Source organism: Drosophila persimilis, unplaced genomic scaffold (genome assembly GCF_003286085.1).
Source record: "Drosophila persimilis strain 14011-0111.01,24,50 unplaced genomic scaffold, DperRS2 tig00000002-arrow-pilon, whole genome shotgun sequence".
Lineage (NCBI taxonomy): Eukaryota > Metazoa > Arthropoda > Insecta > Diptera > Drosophilidae > Drosophila > Drosophila persimilis.
Genome location: NW_020825289.1, coordinates 12187885 through 12205923, shown reverse-complemented (window position 1 = coordinate 12205923; position 18039 = coordinate 12187885). Strand labels below are relative to the sequence as shown.

At 47.8% G+C, this 18039-nt stretch overlaps 5 protein-coding genes across 7 annotated transcripts; 4 read left to right on the top strand and 1 right to left on the bottom strand.

The window, feature by feature from the left end:
• Nucleotide 1: 1 nt before the first annotated feature.
• LOC6602092 (USP6 N-terminal-like protein) lies at nt 2–5973 on the top strand. 3 transcript variants are annotated; one of them, XM_026985549.1, is made up of 7 exons: nt 2–42; nt 667–967; nt 1039–1720; nt 1782–2167; nt 2235–2299; nt 4790–4844; nt 4922–5973. In XM_026985549.1, the coding sequence occupies exons 2-7, from the start codon at nt 816–818 to the stop codon at nt 4986–4988; spliced, it is 1407 nt and encodes a 468-aa protein (XP_026841350.1). In that variant the 5' UTR covers nt 2–42; nt 667–815; the 3' UTR covers nt 4989–5973. The 3 variants fall into 3 exon arrangements, with proteins under 3 accessions (XP_026841350.1, XP_026841349.1, XP_002027137.1); XM_026985548.1 differs by having other exon boundaries at nt 4739–4844; XM_002027101.2 differs by lacking the exons at nt 4790–4844; nt 4922–5973 and adding an exon at nt 3269–3899.
• On the bottom strand, nt 5888–7116 carry LOC6602093 (arginine-hydroxylase NDUFAF5, mitochondrial). Its single transcript, XM_002027102.2, has 3 exons — nt 6973–7116; nt 6663–6918; nt 5888–6601 (listed from the first exon to the last, which is right to left on the bottom strand). The coding sequence occupies exons 1-3, from the start codon at nt 7110–7112 to the stop codon at nt 6011–6013; spliced, it is 987 nt and encodes a 328-aa protein (XP_002027138.1). The 5' UTR covers nt 7113–7116; the 3' UTR covers nt 5888–6010.
• Nucleotides 7117–7303: 187 nt separating this feature from the next.
• On the top strand, nt 7304–10041 carry LOC6602094 (WD repeat and HMG-box DNA-binding protein 1). The gene has a single exon (XM_002027103.2). The coding sequence runs from the start codon at nt 7321–7323 to the stop codon at nt 9979–9981; it is 2661 nt and encodes an 886-aa protein (XP_002027139.1). The 5' UTR covers nt 7304–7320; the 3' UTR covers nt 9982–10041.
• A 206-nt stretch (nt 10042–10247) lies between these two features.
• On the top strand, nt 10248–16598 carry LOC6602095. Its single transcript, XM_026986629.1, has 9 exons — nt 10248–10307; nt 10663–10840; nt 10908–11083; nt 11816–12225; nt 12289–14180; nt 14249–14354; nt 14429–14705; nt 14766–14973; nt 15267–16598. Exons 2-9 carry the CDS (start codon nt 10672–10674, stop codon nt 15848–15850), a joined length of 3822 nt encoding a protein of 1273 aa, XP_026842430.1. The 5' UTR covers nt 10248–10307; nt 10663–10671; the 3' UTR covers nt 15851–16598.
• Nucleotides 16599–16755: 157 nt separating this feature from the next.
• LOC6602096 lies at nt 16756–17992 on the top strand. The gene has a single exon (XM_002027105.2). It carries the CDS (start codon nt 16846–16848, stop codon nt 17893–17895), a length of 1050 nt encoding a protein of 349 aa, XP_002027141.1. The 5' UTR covers nt 16756–16845; the 3' UTR covers nt 17896–17992.
• Nucleotides 17993–18039: the final 47 nt, after the last annotated feature.

Below are 18039 nucleotides of genomic sequence, written 5' to 3'. Positions count from 1 at the left end.
GAATGGTGTTTTTTGTTAAAAGTTTAAGCACAAAATTAAATGGTAAATCCCCTCAATTCTTTCACCCAGTACACACTTAAAACTGGGCAGAATCTCGGGAGTGAAAGCCAAAGAACAAAACTTTCTGGTTGGCATCAGTAGTGTGTGCTTGTGTGCGTGTCTGTGTTGACAAAAATACAACAAAATCAAAACGCAGCGAAAACAGGAAGTGTACGAGAGATAAAACATAAAGAGCACTCACCAGCAAGGAATTTATAACTATATATTCCTAATAAGCATCCTCTGTTCTGTCAATGATGTCACGGACAGAAGATATCCACTCTCTCTTTCCATTCTGTTCTGGCTCTTCATCTCGGGGGTCAGTGGGGGCGTTGTTTTAATTTGCAGTTTGTTTCGGGTTTGGATGCTGCGATGCCTTAAACATTTTGAATATCACGTCATTTTTGGCCACGCTTTGTGGCAAGCAGCTGAACAAAAATCGTTCAGCGAAATCGATTCCACTACATTTATGTGTATGTTTGTGCACATATGTATAGATTGTACATTAACTTCGCGAGAGTTTGCATGTGTCCGCGTGAATTGGTGTGTCGTGTGTGCATACATTATATGCACGAGTAGATGAGTGTTTTTACTTTCATATGTTAATGCTATTGTCTTTTATCAAAGTTTCGCGCTATCGCTAAGCCACTCCCCATACTCACCCAAGTCAACTGAGAGAAGAGAGTCTCGTAGTTCTGTAATTGTGGCCTCCTCCTGCGCCACCGCCACCGCCAGCGCCACCGTCTCACCCACCTTCTCCTCTCTGCCTGACCACGATGACGGATGGTGATCAGCAGGAGGCCTTGGTTAGGCGTGCCGAGGATGAGCGCGAGGAGATTGTCAAGCGCTACGAGCTGGGCCTCGATCCCTCCAACATTGTGGATCCCTGGGAAAATCCCACATTCGAAATCTATCACATAACTGATAAGTGAGTTCTTGACTCTTTAATCACTGTCCCTTAATCTACTGTCTGCTGATATCATATCTCTTTCATTGCAGATATGGCTTTATGCACGACTCTCGCCTGCCCACCACGCGCGACTCTCAGGAAATGCAGCTAACCAAGATTGAGCTCGAGCGTGATAAAAAGTGGATGAAGATGCTGGCCAAGTGGCCGCCCCCTCAGGACAAGCTTCACACACGTGTGTACAAGGGTATCCCCAAGGCCGTTCGTTGGCCAGCCTGGAAGAAGCTGCTCAATGTCGACCAGTCGATAGCCAACAATGCCGGCGTTTATCCCCGTATGCTCCTGCTGGCAAAGAAGTACTCCACGGAGACGCGCCAGATCGACGCCGATGTAAATCGCCAGTTCAGAGACAATCTTGCCTATCGGGAGCGCTACAGCATCAAGCAGTGCTCGCTGTTCAATGTGCTCAATGCTTACAGTATCTACAACTCAGAGCTGGGCTACTGCCAGGGTATGGCTTGCGTGGCTGGCGTGCTGCTCTTATTTATGCAGGAGGAGGAGGCTTTCTGGGCCCTTAATACCCTGATCACCGACCAAAAATACGGCATGCACGGACTTTTTATTGAGGGATTCCCCAAGCTGACGCGCTTCATTGACCACCATGATCGCATTTTGTCCAAGATCATGCGCAAGCTACATAAGCATTTCACCAAACACAATGTTGACGCCCTGCTGTATGCCATCAAGTGGTTCTTCGTGGTCTTCGTAGAGCGGGTAAGCACTATCGTTTAACTTCAGTTGAAATTAAATGAATGCCTGCTTGATTCTGTTGCAGGTCCCCTTCAGTCTGAGTCTACGCGTCTGGGACATATTTCTGTTGGATGGTGATCGCGTCATTCTGGCTATGGCCATCACCATTCTATATCTCCACAAGGATGAACTGCTCCGCATGAAGGACATGGATGCCATCATCGAGTATCTGCAAGTAAAGCTCCACAAGAACTTTGGCTACTCCGATGACGACGCCATACATGCCCTCGAACGTGTGATGAAGAAGCTGAAAGACTTGAAGCTTGATGTGCCTCCACCAGCCAAATCGAATGAGTTCCCCACACGGACCTTGGGAGACTTCGTCGAGGCGGATATGGAAAAGAAAATCGGTCGCAGACGCAACGATTACACAGACACGGAGAAGCAAGTCATAACAGATGTGATATCAAGGTTGTACATGCATATTTCAAAAAGATAAACAATGTCTCAGGTCTCAGTACTCGTATTATATTTCCAGACAAGAGCAGAATGCAATTGATGTGCAATCGACGGTGTCCTATGAAACTTCGGAGTGCGCTACGGGTGAGTGTCGCGTGGTTTGACAAATTCCCCACCACACTTTTGTACATACTCTAACTAATACTAACGCTTGCTTCCCCACAATCCACTAACAAACCCAAGTAACTCAGTAATTTTTATTCAAGTTTCCGTTTTGTATATTGTGTGGTGCACAGTTGTTTATCACGTTTAAGACATGTATTCATTATTTACAAAACAGAAAGAAATATAAGCAGTTTCCCCGAATCGAATATGAGTTGGTGTTGCACTACTATTATGTACATGTAAATGTTTATGTATCTGTATATTGATGTCCCCCCGAAACAGCGTCATTTTTAGTTTAATTATGATATGGTATATGTATTTCTTTGTATTTGTTCATAGCGATGTATAGATTTTATTTTGATTATACTTATATTCAGATCCTGGATTGTAGGGGGAGACAACTCCCTATAAGTTTACATTTTAATTAAAATTTTGAACGGTGGGTGAGCGGAGAGGACAGTTCTTCGATCAATAGAAATGGGATGATCGTTGGAAGTAAATTTAATGGAAGTTAGTTCATGTTAGTGGTTTTGTATGGAATACCGAGGACTTTAAGGACCCCTTAGCTGTAACGGATCTAACGGGCACTAATTCTAACTGAATCTACATACATATATCTATGCTGTATAAATATTACCATCTAAGGGCTGCCCCAGTCCCTGTCCAGCCGTAACCAAACAATCAATCCAGTTCACGCTTATTAAGTACGCCCCCTAAAGTTCATGTCACATAATCGGATGATCCATTTTGTAACCCATGTCTAACCCATTGTCCGCTACGTGTACATATGTATGTCTACATCGATCACATGCCACCGCTTCGCTTCTGCGTCTGCGTTTGGGTTTGCGTCCGCCCCCGACCCCGCCCGGTATGATGGAGCCGCCCAAATCTGAAAGTAAATCCAGATATGAACTAAACCCGCAATCGCTTCTGTAATTTTGTTCCTAGGTGATGCATACTCAATGAAAACCTATCAGAGTATCACTAGCTTAGCCACCTCGCCGGCAAATAGCAGCTACTCGCTGTACAGCAACGGATACGTGGTGACCACAATTGAGAATGCCCAAGACCACGACACTAGTCGCAGCCAGAGTATCCACAATCTCACCTATCTCAACTCTCAGCCGCCGCAGAATTCCCTTCCCAATGGGCTGCAGCACATGCGGCACAGCTTCAGCAGCGATAGCGACAGTCGCAATCGCCTCGATCTGGATCAGGCACTGGAGGCGCTCCAGAGACAGCAGTTGCACATGCACGTGAAGCCAACATCAGCAGCTGGCCACCGGGAGCCGAATCAGGGTATTTATATCGTGCAGAATGGAGGCAGGCACATGGATCAGCAGCAGCGTGATGGTGCTAGTGCCATTGACGATGCCAATGATGCTGAAGCTGACGATAACGATGATGCGCTGAGCGTGGAGAACACGCGACTTTAGTTTTTAGTTGATTTCTAATATTTAATCTTTCTTTATGTAGTTAATGTCTTCCTTTATGGTTTGTAAAACGCATTTGCCAACTTAAATTCCAATTCCCATTGCTCACAATGAAAATTTCCACGTACTTAGCTTTAATTTTTGTATTTTCAACGCGTTGCATCGGGAAAACTGAACTATTAATCATTTTCTAGCATTAATGTTCACAATGTTTGTATCTAGTTTTTTCTACTTTTATGTTGCCTCCTCCTCTTTCTTTGATATTAAATAACTACTTACATATGTATTCCAAAACTGATAACTCCTAAGATTCCAACGATTCCGTTTGAAACTACGTACAACGATTAATATTTATTGATATCCGCCTAATGACATTTCTAAACTACTTTGCACCTATTTCCACATAATTTGTTAGGCTTCTTTCCCTTGCATTTACTCATATTACATATGTAATCAGAAAGAAACTCAAATTTAGTTTACTTTAAAGCCAAATTGAAATGGTAGTTGTAATTTGATTAGCCAATAATTATACCAATATGATTATACACACTACATACGGGTACAATATAGCAAAAGTTACGTACCGTACCACACAAATAAATATAATTTTGTACCGAAAATGAACTCACTTGCCAGCATGATTAATGAATATACATAAATAGGACTACATGCATATGTATTACCGATCCAATATTTGAAATGCAAAGAAATGTTTCAGATTCAGACATCAGTATGAATCCGGCTCGCTTTGCACCACCTCACATACACCTCGTACAACCACTACAACACTAACACCGCTAACAAAAACCACTTCACTTTTACACTCCAATCAATCACCTCCCAATCTCAACGAAAACTAAATGAAAATTTTAAAAACCAAACTTCTTTCCAACGCATTGGCCACAAACCGAACTGGGATTGGTCTGACGTTGACGTGTTCTGTTCGATAATTCAAAAACAAATAAACTAAATGCCATTTTATTAGTTACGCTTACTGTTCCCGAGGACTCGCACTCAATACGAAGTTCGCTTGCAGGTACTTCAGTTGCCTCGCACGGCTCGTCGGATACCATGTCGCTGGAGGACAACAAGTGAGTAACAAGTAACAAGTAGCCTGGAATTTTGTAGACCCCCAACTAATCGGGCTGGTGATCATGGCTCTTTACAGTATTCACCTGAAAACCGCCAATATGCTTCAGAGCACGCCACAGCGAGAGATGCTTTTGGGCACCTGACGTCAGCTGCCGCCGGCGTCTAGCTCGACGCTGGCAGCTGCAGAAAATCATACCACAACAGCATTAGGGAGCACCGCCACGTCTTCTCCTCGAGCCAGCCCAACACCACCGCCTGTTCCGCCCCGATCGCCGCTAGCTCTTGGATGATTGGCAAAGCAGCAGACGACAACGAACCAACGATCTGGAATAACCTAGGGCCTGCTCGTTTTCGTCTGCTGCCTATGCCTTGCCTGGAGTCTTCTATTCTTACCACAGCAACTGGAACAGCAGCAGCAGCAGCATAGCTGGCAAACACACCACTTCCAAGAGTAGCGAACTAATTTATGATAATCATCAATCACACCATCTGTACATAAGTCGTTTAAGTTGGAGAACAAAGAAATGGCGCTTGCAAAGAAGCTTTTGGCGGACTCAGTTGATCCAATTTGGGGTACAACGGAGCTAAATGAATATTGCAGAATGGTAACTTCTGTTTTGAAAATTGATTAAGCAATTGAGAATTAAATGCAAAATGCTAAAGGAACAATATTTAAGCAAGAGCAAATCGTATCTAATACACATACAAACCGGTTAGAAGTCTATTAGATTGCATATTGAACTACAAATAAACATATATTATAAATTGTTGTAAATTGTACTTGTATATACGTACCGATGAAAATACAAAGCAACGTTAAAAAGTTACGTCCAAGAAATGTGAGCGAGTGTAAAGCCGGTGCCGGTGCCGGAGCCGGACATGGAGCCAAATGCAACCAAATATTAATCGAAGAATCGAATCATTATGATAGATATAATATATGTAGTTATACGAAACCGCAACAAATTGACGAACGAAATGATAGTGCATTCTTTATAATAATTTCCGGGTTAAATATTTACACGGATCAGACCATGAATCATTAAATTAAGTTTCCCAACGAGGGAATCATGTTTATTTAAGTAATAGATTATGTTCAAGAGCGTTTTGAAATAAAACTTAACTGAACTTGCAGCGTTTCCCCCCATTTTCACGCCTGTGAGCTTCACAGCTTGCCGCCCTTTTCGATAATCTTTCCCAGATCCTTGAGCGACACCTCGCCTGTGCCGCGTGCCAATGGCTGCGGCTGGTTGGGTCCTGGCTTCCAGCCCACAAAGTAAATGATTTGAAAGGTGGCCGGCACACCACTATCGTTGGGTTTGGCATAGAGCTCCTGGTAGATGGCACTGGCCGCCAGCATTGTCTCACGACTAAGGTGTGCGGGCCTATTGAAGGCCGCGTTGTTTTCCGCCATTCCCTTGAGATCCCACATCAGCTCAAACATGCTGGGATAGCCAATTACTAATTCGTCGGTGTCTATGGTCAGCATGGTGAAGCCGGCGCGGTTTAGGAGAGATCCGATATCGCGTATTTGGGTAAACGGCGAGATGTGCGGTGAGATGCCACCCTTGCGCTCCAGCTCGGCCAACTGCAGCGAGGAGCGCAACTCATACAACGTATCCCCGCCAAACATGGAGGCTATGAAGACGCCGTCTGGTTTTAAGCTGCGCTTTATCTGGGCAAAGCAACCAGGCAGGTCATTTACCCAATGCAGACTAAGGCTGGAGATGACCAGATCCAGAGAGTTCTCCTCAAACTGTGAATAGAAAAAGTTGGACGTGATCGTTGAAAAGAAATTAAAATTATTTTTTACCCACATCCAAGTCCTCCTCATCTCTGACTAATTTGTGTATTTTGAGACCTGGCGTGCCCTGCGCCTGCTCAAGCATCGTGGCACTAGTGTCTGTGAGCGTCAGATGCTCCACGCTCTCTGCCAGAATGTGCTTGGAGAGGTAGCCTCGACTGCATCCGATGTCGGCGGCCGCCTTGAACTCGCGTTTAATGTCAAACACACGATCCGCCAGTCGAAAGCCCACCTCCTCCTTCAGATAGTCATAAAGTCCTACATCTTCACTGTGGACGTAAACAGTTCTTAGAAAGCCTCTTTAAAACCCGAGGAAAACTTACCTCAGGGCGGCGCGTTCCTTTTGTAGCCGCTTGGCGTTGCGGTCAAAGATGTTTTGATGCGTGGGCTGTGTGAGTGAGGAGAGGGCCCGCAGATCACAGGTGACCTTTAAGGTTGATAACTTTGTTAAGTTCTTTAACATAGTCCGTTTAGTAAAATTAAATTGAATGTATGGTATGCGGTAACAGTACCGGCAGAGAAACAAACCAAAACAGAATCAGCTGTTGGAATCAGCTGTGTGAATCAGCTGTCGCTGCCCAACACTGTCTGTCAGTAATACATTTTGGCGCCAAAAGCCGTAGTTCAGCGCGAGTCTGTGTTTATTTTATTTTCATTGAACATTGAACAAAATGAGCTTTTCGCGAAGTGCCCTACGCTATGCGCACACCAATGGATACACTGGGCTCCTGTACACGCCGAAGGGCGAGTTTATCATTACGTGCGGCACCGATGGTGATATTCGCCACTGGACGTGCATCAGCGACGATGACCCGCGCTCCACCTGCCTGGGGGAGTTTGTCATGTGCATCGCTCACTCGGGCAGCCGCCTCCTGGCCTCCACCGACCGCAACACCATCCATGCCTACACGTTTCCCGAAATGGACAGCGATGGAATCCTGATGCGTTTCACCGCCCCAGCAACGTGTCTTAAAGTGTATGGCGAGTACACGGCAGCAGGCAGCGAGGATGCAACAATTAAGGTGCTACGCGGCGAGAATGCGGGCAATGTAATTGTCCTAGAGGGTCATACAGGACCTATACTCGCTCTGGACATGTTTATTGAGAGGAAATTACTGGCCTCTGTCAGCGGCGACGGTCAACTGAAGGTGTGGAACTTTGAGACGGCAACAGAGCTGAAGAACATTACTGGACTTCCACGAGTGAACAGTTTCGAGAGTGCGACTCAATACGGCACGCCCACCTTTGAGCCCCAGAGCGGTGAACTTTTGGCCTATGCAGTGGACAACGAAATTGTGGTGCTCAACACGGCCAACTGGGAGGTCGCCTACAAGCTGCGCGACGATAAAGTCTCCAGCAACTACAGCTGCTGCCAGTTTTCCCCAAATGGGGAGCGTCTGGCCGCTGGAACAACCAAGGGCGAAGTGAGCGTCTTTGACATAAAGAAGCGAACAGCGATCTCTGTGGAGTCGCCACCAAATGATTGCAATTCCATTACTTGCCTGGCCTGGAGCAAGGCGGACGAGGAGGAAGTGGCCTTTTGTGATGCCACTGGGCAGCTGGGAACCGTATTCATGAGCGAAGACGCAGAAGCCGATATGGAGGAGGAGGAATTGGAAGACGTCCGAGCGGATCTGCTAAGCAAATTTAAGTTTGCGCGAGCAGGAAATTCAGAAGCGCCTGCAGATGATGGTGACGGCGTTAGTCTAGAGCAGTTGAAACGCGACGTCATGAACTATGCGGATCCCATTGATGACGAGCTCTCCCGGGCCAGCAGCAGCAGAGTGGAGCCTGCGCCAGCTGCACCTCAAATGAAGCTTTTCAAACAGCAGTCTGCCTTCCAGCCCAGCGCCACGCCTTGCGATCTCGAGCACCGATACATGGCTTGGAACGATGTCGGCATAGTCACAGGCCACGTGGAGCCGTCTGGCGAGAGTTCCATAGATGTGGAATTCCATGATGCGAGCATTCACCATTCGCTGCACATAAGCAATTATAACCAGCACAATCTGGCCAGCCTGAGCAGCGGGGCCCTGGCTTTGGCCTCCAACGAGTCCAGCAAGCTGGTGGTGATTGCTTTGGCCGCCGCGGGAAACAAAGAGTGGTCTCTCAGCTTGCCGGACTGCGAGTCCGTGGATGCGCTGGTGGCCACCAGCCACCTGGTCGCAGTTGCCACCAGTTCCAGTTTCCTTCGCATCTTCAGCGTTATGGGTACCCAGCGCGAGGTGTTGAGCATACCAGGCCCTGTGGTGGCTTTAGCCGGACACGAGCACAGCCTGATGTTGGTCTATCACAGCTCTGCTCCTAGCCAGACCCAGCAGTATCTTTCGGCCATGCTAGTGACTATCAATGGACTTAGCCTTCGCCTCGAACATCTGCCTGTACCACTCACTCCTGGCAGACAGATAGCCTGGCTCGGCTTCAGTGAAACCGGGTCGCCTAGCATGGCAGACCACATGGGTCTGCTGCAGCTGTACAGGAAGAGCAGCAATGCCTGGTTCCCCATTTGTGACACCATGAAGCAGAGCTCCAGCGTATCGAACAATTACTTTGTGGTTGCCGTCTCCGAGCGTCGGCAAATCGTACAGGCAGTCCTCTGCCGCGGCACATCCTATCCGATGACCAATCCCCGCCCCATGCTGCAGGAACTGCGCATGCAAATCCCACTATGCGATATCGAAGTGGAAAAGTCGGAACTGGAGGATGCCCTGCTGCGATCCAGTCTGATGCAGGCGGAGGGCGCCGAGAAGATGCAGAAGGAGACCGCCATCAAGCTTTTTGCGCTGGCCTGCAGCAGCGAATGCGAGACACGGGCCCGCGAGCTAATCGAGTCGATTGCCTGCACTGAGCTCCTACAGCTGGCTGTCAAATATGCCACCAAGCGGGGACGGATTCATCTCTCTGATCGCCTGTGCGAATTATTGCCCCAGTTGGAGGCTATCCAGGAGGCACGCAAGCAGCAGACGCTGCTGGGCGCGAGCGGGATAGCAGCCACCATTGTCCTCCCCATGACACCCACAGCAGGATCTCTGGGTCAGGGACCTAAGCCCAAGCCCATCGAGTTGAGCTCCTCGAAGCGCGGGGCCCTGAAACGTTTCACCAATTCGCCAAATATGTTCAAGGCAGCTACTCGACCCTCAACACCCGAGTCAACCGCCCCGCTGGATACACAGGAGAACATTTTCGCTGACGCCGAGTCTGAGGTGGCGACTGGTAAATCCACGGAACAGCGTACTCCTCTAAACTCTGTCAATCCCTTTGCCATGAAACGCAAGCTGGTCGACACAGGGGTTATATTTGGGTCCGAGAAGCTAAAGCTCGCTAAAAAATAAACATCTAATTAGGCCTTTCATTTAAGTACCTATAAAATAAATAAATCATTTAATATTAGATTATTGTAGATGTATTAGATTAACTGCCGGTTGATGGTTTCGGCGGATGGTCACACTCGAACCATAGAATCGAAATCTGTACTTTCAGCGAATTTCATGTCAGACCAGTACCAGTACACTTTAGTTTGACTTTTTATAGAGTATTACACGTCACAATTTCTAACACCAACATTTAAGCACATATGTACGAAAGAGCCCACTCCAAAAAACTCTGAGGCACAGCTCAGCGCCAATGCAGTTAGAAATTTAAAAATTTACAGTAATTTGTGAGTAGTACTGTAGTATTGGTACCTCTTTGCCAGCACTCAACACTGGAAGCTTTTCCATTTCATCTGTTGCATCGCTTATTTTTCTGACAATCGCCGTTACTCTAAAGCGACGCACACATGAGCATGCACATACACATCGATGAGTGGAAGAGTATACGACTGCGCTTATTTATTAGTTAACTGAACATTGTCCGTACCGGTTGTTGTTTTCTGTTTTGTGCTGCAATCATACCGATAAACCTTGAATTAATCTATTCATATGTGTATTTCGTGTGTGTTCGTGTGCTGTTTGCGAAAATTACTAATTATTGATACACCTATTACCGCCGATACCGAATATCCACCCGGTTAGTCTAGGAAAATGACGAAGAGCAAGAAAAAGAAGGCCGCTTCTGACAAGAACAGTAATATAAAGGGGGAAGAGATCACTCCCGCCAACAAAGTGACGCCGCCAGACACGCCACCAAAAAACGGACTTAAGATCGCCAACAACGGCAATGGCACGAAACGAAGTTCCACTGTCCCCTGGGGTAAGCAACAGGTCCATGGCTACGGGGCTTTCCTTGCTCATCAAAACCATGTTGCTCTTCCCCATAGAACGGGAAATCATTGGGCAGTTTCTGCTGGAGATGGGCGACAGTCAGAAGATAAGTGCTCGCAATGATTGGTACGTGGATAAGACGCAAATGCGGATGCTCTTCGAGGACTATCTGGAAAAGAGTCCCAAATACACGGAGCTTCGCCTCAAGCTGTCAGCCAATGGAGCCTATAACGTGAGTATCGGGGCGCTCTCAGTGCAGCAAAGACACTCGCGCACGCATACTAGAAAAGCCCGTTCGCGATAAGAAAGAATACAAACACATACAGATTTTGCATGCATTTCCTTTGTTTGCCAACCTTCGACACTCGTCGAAGCTACTCAAAAATCGTATCCATGCAGCATTCATATACAAGTGTAAAATACTGGTGCATCAGATTAGATTACCTGTTCGAGTATCACCTACGATTCAATGAATGATTGTGGGCACACCAATGAATGAGTGTGATTCATCTCTCGCTCGGTTTTCTTACCAAACTTAAAAAAAAAAAGTAAATATATACATACATGTATGTATGGCTTTCAGACAAAGGGAGTTCTCTGGGTAATCTTTTTAAACTCAAGTTGAATTTCTTTATAAAAGATATATGTATACACGTTCATATGTGTGTAGTACATACATATGTACGTGTCTGTTCGTGTTTGTACGTATGTATGTATGTAGTTTATGACTCTTTCATTGCATACATATGTACATATGTACATATATACTATTGTGCCATCGGAAACCAAAACTTGGAGTCTTGTGATTCCCAGCTTTAAACAAAAGCAATAGCAAAATAAAGGTCTCAAATTACGCAAACGTCGAAACTTGGCAGCAGAGATAATCAGTGTGGGTGGTAAAGTAACCAATAAACAATTTACAGAGAGAATAATCGCAATTTTTCGTTTCAAATTCAATAAAAAGATTGGGTCTCTGATGCAACGAACCAACTTCCTGGTGAACACGCCGCGGGGAAGCTCCAACTATCGCATTAAGAGCTTCTCCTTGATGGAGTTTCGCAGGGAGAAGATTAATGCGATCGATGAGAGGCATCGTCTGAGGGATGGAGTGACTATCACTGAGCCAGGGGCTGCTGTGGTGGGCAGAATTGAGGGGGACATAATCGAACAGTATGTCCTCGATACGGCAGCCACGGCGATGCCTTTGAAGTATCAGAAAACTCTAATAATGGGGACATCAACGAACTTTGAACTCAACTCCCTGGGGTGCTACATATGCGAGACCCACTTTGACTCGATTGAAAAGTATGAGGAGCATGTGGAGCACCATGGCGATGAGTCGGACTTTAAGTCACTCGAGAAAATGACCAAATTGTAAGGCCAAAGTAGATGCCTAGATATCCTGCCTATCTTTTAACCTGCCTTCCACCTCGACAGCTCCAAACCCTTGGTGACGCTCTCGTACCAGACATGCGTGGACAGTCACTACTTTGGCTTCACCCTAAAGACCGACCTTAAAGATGTGGTCGTGCAGAAGTTCATTATTGTGCAGTTGCGCCAGTTCTACTACGTGTACAATAGACGGATGCCGGTGACGATGCCCGAGAGTGGGGAGATGGTTTTCTTTGTGGACTCGCACGTGTTCACGATCCTGAGGGAGATGCCCATTGTGATCGGGTTCACGAGCAAAGGTCAGCGCTACGTGGAACAGCACCACTTCATGCGAACGAGCGCCCTGCCCAAGCCCATGTTCAACATAAACCCGTACAGGCTGTGCAGCAAGGAGATCTTTCGCAGCAAGGGCTTGTTCCGTGCCAATCCGCCTACGGAGGTTGTGCGCGCACTGAAGCATGACAATGCCCAGTCCCTTCTGGCGCAGTACGACAATGACTACCGCAACTACTGTGAGCGGGGTAGAGAGCTCACGCAGGTGAATATCGGCGGCGCTCTGCGCACTCTCTTACAGGTGGAGGACATAGAGTGTCTGCAGCACTATCTGGGGCTGACACAGTCGAAGGTGGAACTACATCAGTTCGGCAGGGAGCTGTCGGTGAAGATAAAACTGTCCTCCGCCAATAATGGAGGTGTCGAGGGTGTCCTATCTCCGGGCGACGACGTGCTGATAATTAACGAGAGTGTCCCGAATGGGAGTCCCGAAGATGTTCGGAAGCTGTTGGAAAACAAAAATCTCGTTCTGGAACTGGCCCTTAAGGACTTCGATGCGATCATCAAGTGGGCCCGGAGTGTGGACAAGATGCTCGGATCGCTGAAGAAGCAGCCGCGGGTCTACTTTGCCCGCATCCTCGGCGTATCCACCCAGCGAGTGCACATCACCTGCGAGCGACAGCTGGCGGACAACACCACATATACGCTGATCTTCCGACCAGTGCGGGCTGTAATGCGCTACCAGTACCGGGCTCTCGAGCAGTTGGGTCTGACCAACAGTCAGCATGTGCAGCGGATTCTCTTTCCTGCAGAGATTCCACGCCAGCCAGTGGCCGTGGGAGCTCTGAAGCTTCACAACCAGTGCATATCCAGCAATCCAGAGCAGATGCAGGCAGTGAAGCAGATTTCTCTGTGTCCCAAGCTGCCGGCTCCCTATATTGTCTTCGGCCCTCCCGGAACCGGCAAGACGGCAACCATCTGCGAAGCCATTTATCAGCTATATGTGTACAGGCCAGAGTCTCACATCCTCGTGCTGTCCGGATCGAACACCGCCTGCGATGAGATTGCGCTGAGGCTGCTCCGCGCCATAGCCAAGGCGCCGGAGACCCAGCCGCGGCCCCTCACTCGCATTTTCGCCGCTTGCTGCGATCGACGCATCGACAACATCAATGACCTGCTACTGGAGTACTCCAACATGTATGCCCTGCACTTTTACCCGGCCGTCGAGGCAGTGCACCAGTACCGCATCGTCGTCTGTACCCTCAGCTTGGCAGGCAAGCTCTCGACGGGTGGCTTCGCCCTCGACAATTGCAAGCGGCCCGTGTTCTCGCATGTGTTTGTCGATGAGGCAGCCGCCTCCACCGAGACGGAGTCCCTCATGGGCATCACCTGCACGATCTCATCTGACACGAATTTAATTCTATCTGGGGATCACAAGCAGCTCGGCCCAGTGCTTCAGTCGCAACGGGCCAACGATTGGGGTCTGTCCGTGTCCCTGTTCGAGCGGCTTCTCCAGCGAAAGTGCTACCAGGTAGATGCGGGCGGTGGCTACAATGCAGCTATTCAAACGCGTCTCATTCGGAACTATCGCTCCCACCCGGAGATCGTTTCTCTCTACAACGATCTCTACTATAATGGCGAGCTCAAGGCGCAGGCTCCCATGGGTGAGTAGATCCTCCGCCCTTGCCTTGCAGAATATGATAATATGCAGAAAATCTTTTTCTGATTGCAGAGAATGTCTGTCGAGTGCAGAACTGGTTCCACACGACCAACGAATGTTTCCCGATTATGTTCCATTCGGCCTTTGGCACAGTAATGAACACCAAAAAGTCGGTTAGGTGAGTAGGAGCTGCCATGGCACCACTCCGAAGCATCATCTACGGTATACATCTACGTTTTCTCTGTTCCGCAGCCTGTGCAACAACAAGGAGATCGACACTGTAATGGATTATGTAAAGGATCTAATGTACTTTGGTATCAACGGAGAGCCAGTGGCGCAGACGGACATCGGGATCATCTCGCCGTACAAGAACCAATACCAACGCATCCAAGAGCAGCTTAACATGCGCAATTGGACGCAGATCGATTGCGGTTCTGTTGAGTTGTTCCAGGGCAAGGAGAAGCCGATCATCATCGTGTCCTTTGTGCGCTCGTTCACACCCAAGCTGGGCTTCCTCGACAATCATCGGGTGAGTGACTTCCCTCTGGAACGGTCTTCTCTCTGTAACTAATATTTTTACCCCACACAGCGTTTGAATGTCTTGCTCTCGCGGCCGATGTCTATGCTGATTATGATCGGCAATCCACGTACGCTGAGCCAGAACCCTGACTTCCGGCGTATCATCGATCTGTGCCGTGCGCGAAGGACTCTTGTGGGTTCCCCCTATTATCCGGATGAAAATGGCATGAAGGTCGTCAACGGAACTGCTACTGGAGGAGCTAGAGAATCTGAAATAGGCAAGAATGAAAGATTGGGACACACACAATTTAGACGTGGTAATCCCAATGGTCGTGGCCATTGCGACAAACCCCAGAGAAACAGATATCGTGAGCAAATAAATATTATCCGAGCACAATCAAATGTCGAAGATTCCATTCCACTTGCAAAATAAATTGGCGGACCTGTAGCCACAGTTCACACAGTTCTCTAACGCCACATCCTCCTCACTGCTCACAGCTCCTTGTTTCTCTGGCCCCGTCTCCCGCATCCACTGAGCAACCCCAAGCTAACTTTTCCCTCTATAATTCAGCTGCAGCAAAAACCGACACTCCACCGCAGGAGTCCAGGCTGTTCTACAATCAGAACTACGCCAAGTCGGAGTTGGACAAACTATTCGATGAATTGCCCAAGGTTCCGCGCTACGTGGATCACAGCTCGGACGCTGTTAGCTCTGTCTCTGCTCAAATGATGGAACTGAAGGTGAAGAATAAAACGGAGGTGAAAGCCAAACTGCTGGCAACAAGTTCAACCAAAATGGAGCCAGTTCCAGTCAAGCCATCTTCACAAGCATCTGTTCCAGCAAAGCTTCCAAGAACTCCAGCTGGGCCCTCAACCTCATCCGCAACCACCCCAAAGAGCTTCACGGGTCCGATGCGACCAATTTCTAATCCAATTGCTCCATCAATGAGTTCACCAAGGACCTTCACGAATCTACCAACACGAGGACCAACGGAGTATAGACATATTCCAACCGGATCCGCACGATTCGAGAACATGCGTGCGCCGTCTGAGTCGCATTTCAACACAAGCCACGGAAATTGGAACAGCTACAGCAATCCACGGCCAGAGGAACCCACAACCAAAAAGAAGAAATCGATGTGTGCCATTTCATAGCTAAGGAACCCAATTTGACTCACAGCCCCTATGAGGACCCGGGCGGTCGCCTGATACAACAGTCGTCTGCTGGGTCCTCTTTTTGACTTTGCTATTTTGGCATTAGAGCGGTCTCCGATCGTCCGCGTGCCTAGTAGCAAAACCACTTACAAAATGCGCACGCATTTGGTGTGTAACTCCAATCGCCTTTGCGAATAAGAAGTCATTTGATTTCTGATTATTTGCTTCCCTTTTGGTTTCGCACCAAATGCGAGTGTATATTTTATGATATGATTTAATAATTTTAGACAAAGAGACTTTCGTAATGCAGTTATTCATTTAGAGTTATTCATTTATTCAGTTAGAGTCGAAAAACTCCTGGAGTCAGTTCCAGATAAATACAGAAAAGAAGTTGATCATTTATATTTTTATGTAAAGTAAAGGGCGTAGCTAACATCCTCCACTTGTTACAAATGAACGATGCATTCCATTTATAAAATGTCAAGATTTCAATAATTTTACTAGAAAACTAGAAACATATGTTTCAATGAATCAAAATTAAACTTTTGTTGCTCATACGAATTGTTAAAATAATATTAATTGAAAGACATGATGTATGAGATATATATATGTTATTTAAATGGGAGACCGGTAAGAATACGCCCAAGTCTTTCCCTGCTACAAATGAATTCTATGTATGCCAGCACTTACGTTTCCATTTACTCAAAGACACCCAGATTTCAATAAAGGCAAACAATAAAGACAAGTACACCACACGTTTTTTCAGCTACAGCTTTGATAAAGAACACAGTTGGCCTTGCAAATTGAACATTTCGAGTGTGAAGGGGGAAAATCGTCTACCTTTCAATACACATTTTTCGTTACTGGTTTACACAACATCAATAGTCAAAAGAAAAAACATTCAGAATTTCTTGAAAATTATTGTGCAAGCAAACACAAGATTGATCGGCATTACGTTGCGTCTCAGTATAAACGTACAGATTTCCAAGCGCGGGATGAATGCTTCTGGGAAGACCAATGGGCGTGGTGCCTCCACAGCCCCCAACTACAATCGACGCAGCACGGCCGCGACGCGAGGCAACGAGACAACCTCCTCCAGGGCCATTTTGACGGCGCCGCTATCGGGTCACTCGGCGGGAGCACGCAAGGCGTCTCACTGCGGAGCGGGCGATGGAGGCTCCGTTGACGGAGGTTCTTGGAAGATGCAAGGACATCGTCTGGGAGGTGGTTCCACATCAGCGACAGGCCCCACAGCACGCCTGGCGCGGCCCACCATTGCATCGGCCCTGAGGGCATCCAGCAATCGACAGTCGGTCAAGCAGCAGCGCGAGCGAGCCACTGTTGCTCTGACGGCCACTCTGAATAGGTCGGCAAAGGGGGCCGCCAAGAGCAATAATGTTGCAAGAGAAGCTTGGACCAAGAAAGAGGTTGGGATGACAGAGTCGGCGAAGCAAGCGGCTCGATCTCGTCTGTGGCCTTCCAAGAAGACGGGTGGAGGAGAGACCCTCCGCCTGAAGAAGGAAACTCAGGAAATAAATCTGGAGGAGACTGCGGAGGAGGCCGAGGCTTGCCTGGAGGGGCATCTTCCGGCTGAGGATGTGTCCAATCGCCTGCTGGAGGCGGGCGTTCAGACCAACGAGCAGGAGATACTCAGCCATGATCCGCTTCCTGGCTTCAGGGTAGTGATCCCCTCCCAGCCCCTGATGGAGAAAATTGAAAGGGATCGTCGTGAAACTAACTCCCGGCTAGACCGCCAAGCGACGCGCAGATTCGCCCCGTACGAGCTGCAGGAAGAACAGCATCTGGACGAGCTAAAGGAGTTCACGGAGCGCAATGCCGTCACCAAGCGCAGTCCCAAGAAGCCACCACCCGTCATGTACGCCAACTACGACAATCAGTACCAGAACGTTTTCAAGTCCATGGACGACTTTTTCAACCGTGAGGTCCCGAAGTCTGAGTCCATCACCGACATCAAGGAACGCATCAAGCGCAAGGAGCAGGAACTCCTCAGCCTCTTCGATGGAGTGGACAACACAAACGAGTAGCCAGAGGCTTAACCGTCCCAAAACAAATTCAAATTCCAAATTCTTTGTGCTCAAATTGATCAAAATTACATAATAAAAGGAATGATGGGTCCAAGTACGTTAAAATAAAGTTTAGAAATCGACCGACTTGGACCGTTGACATAC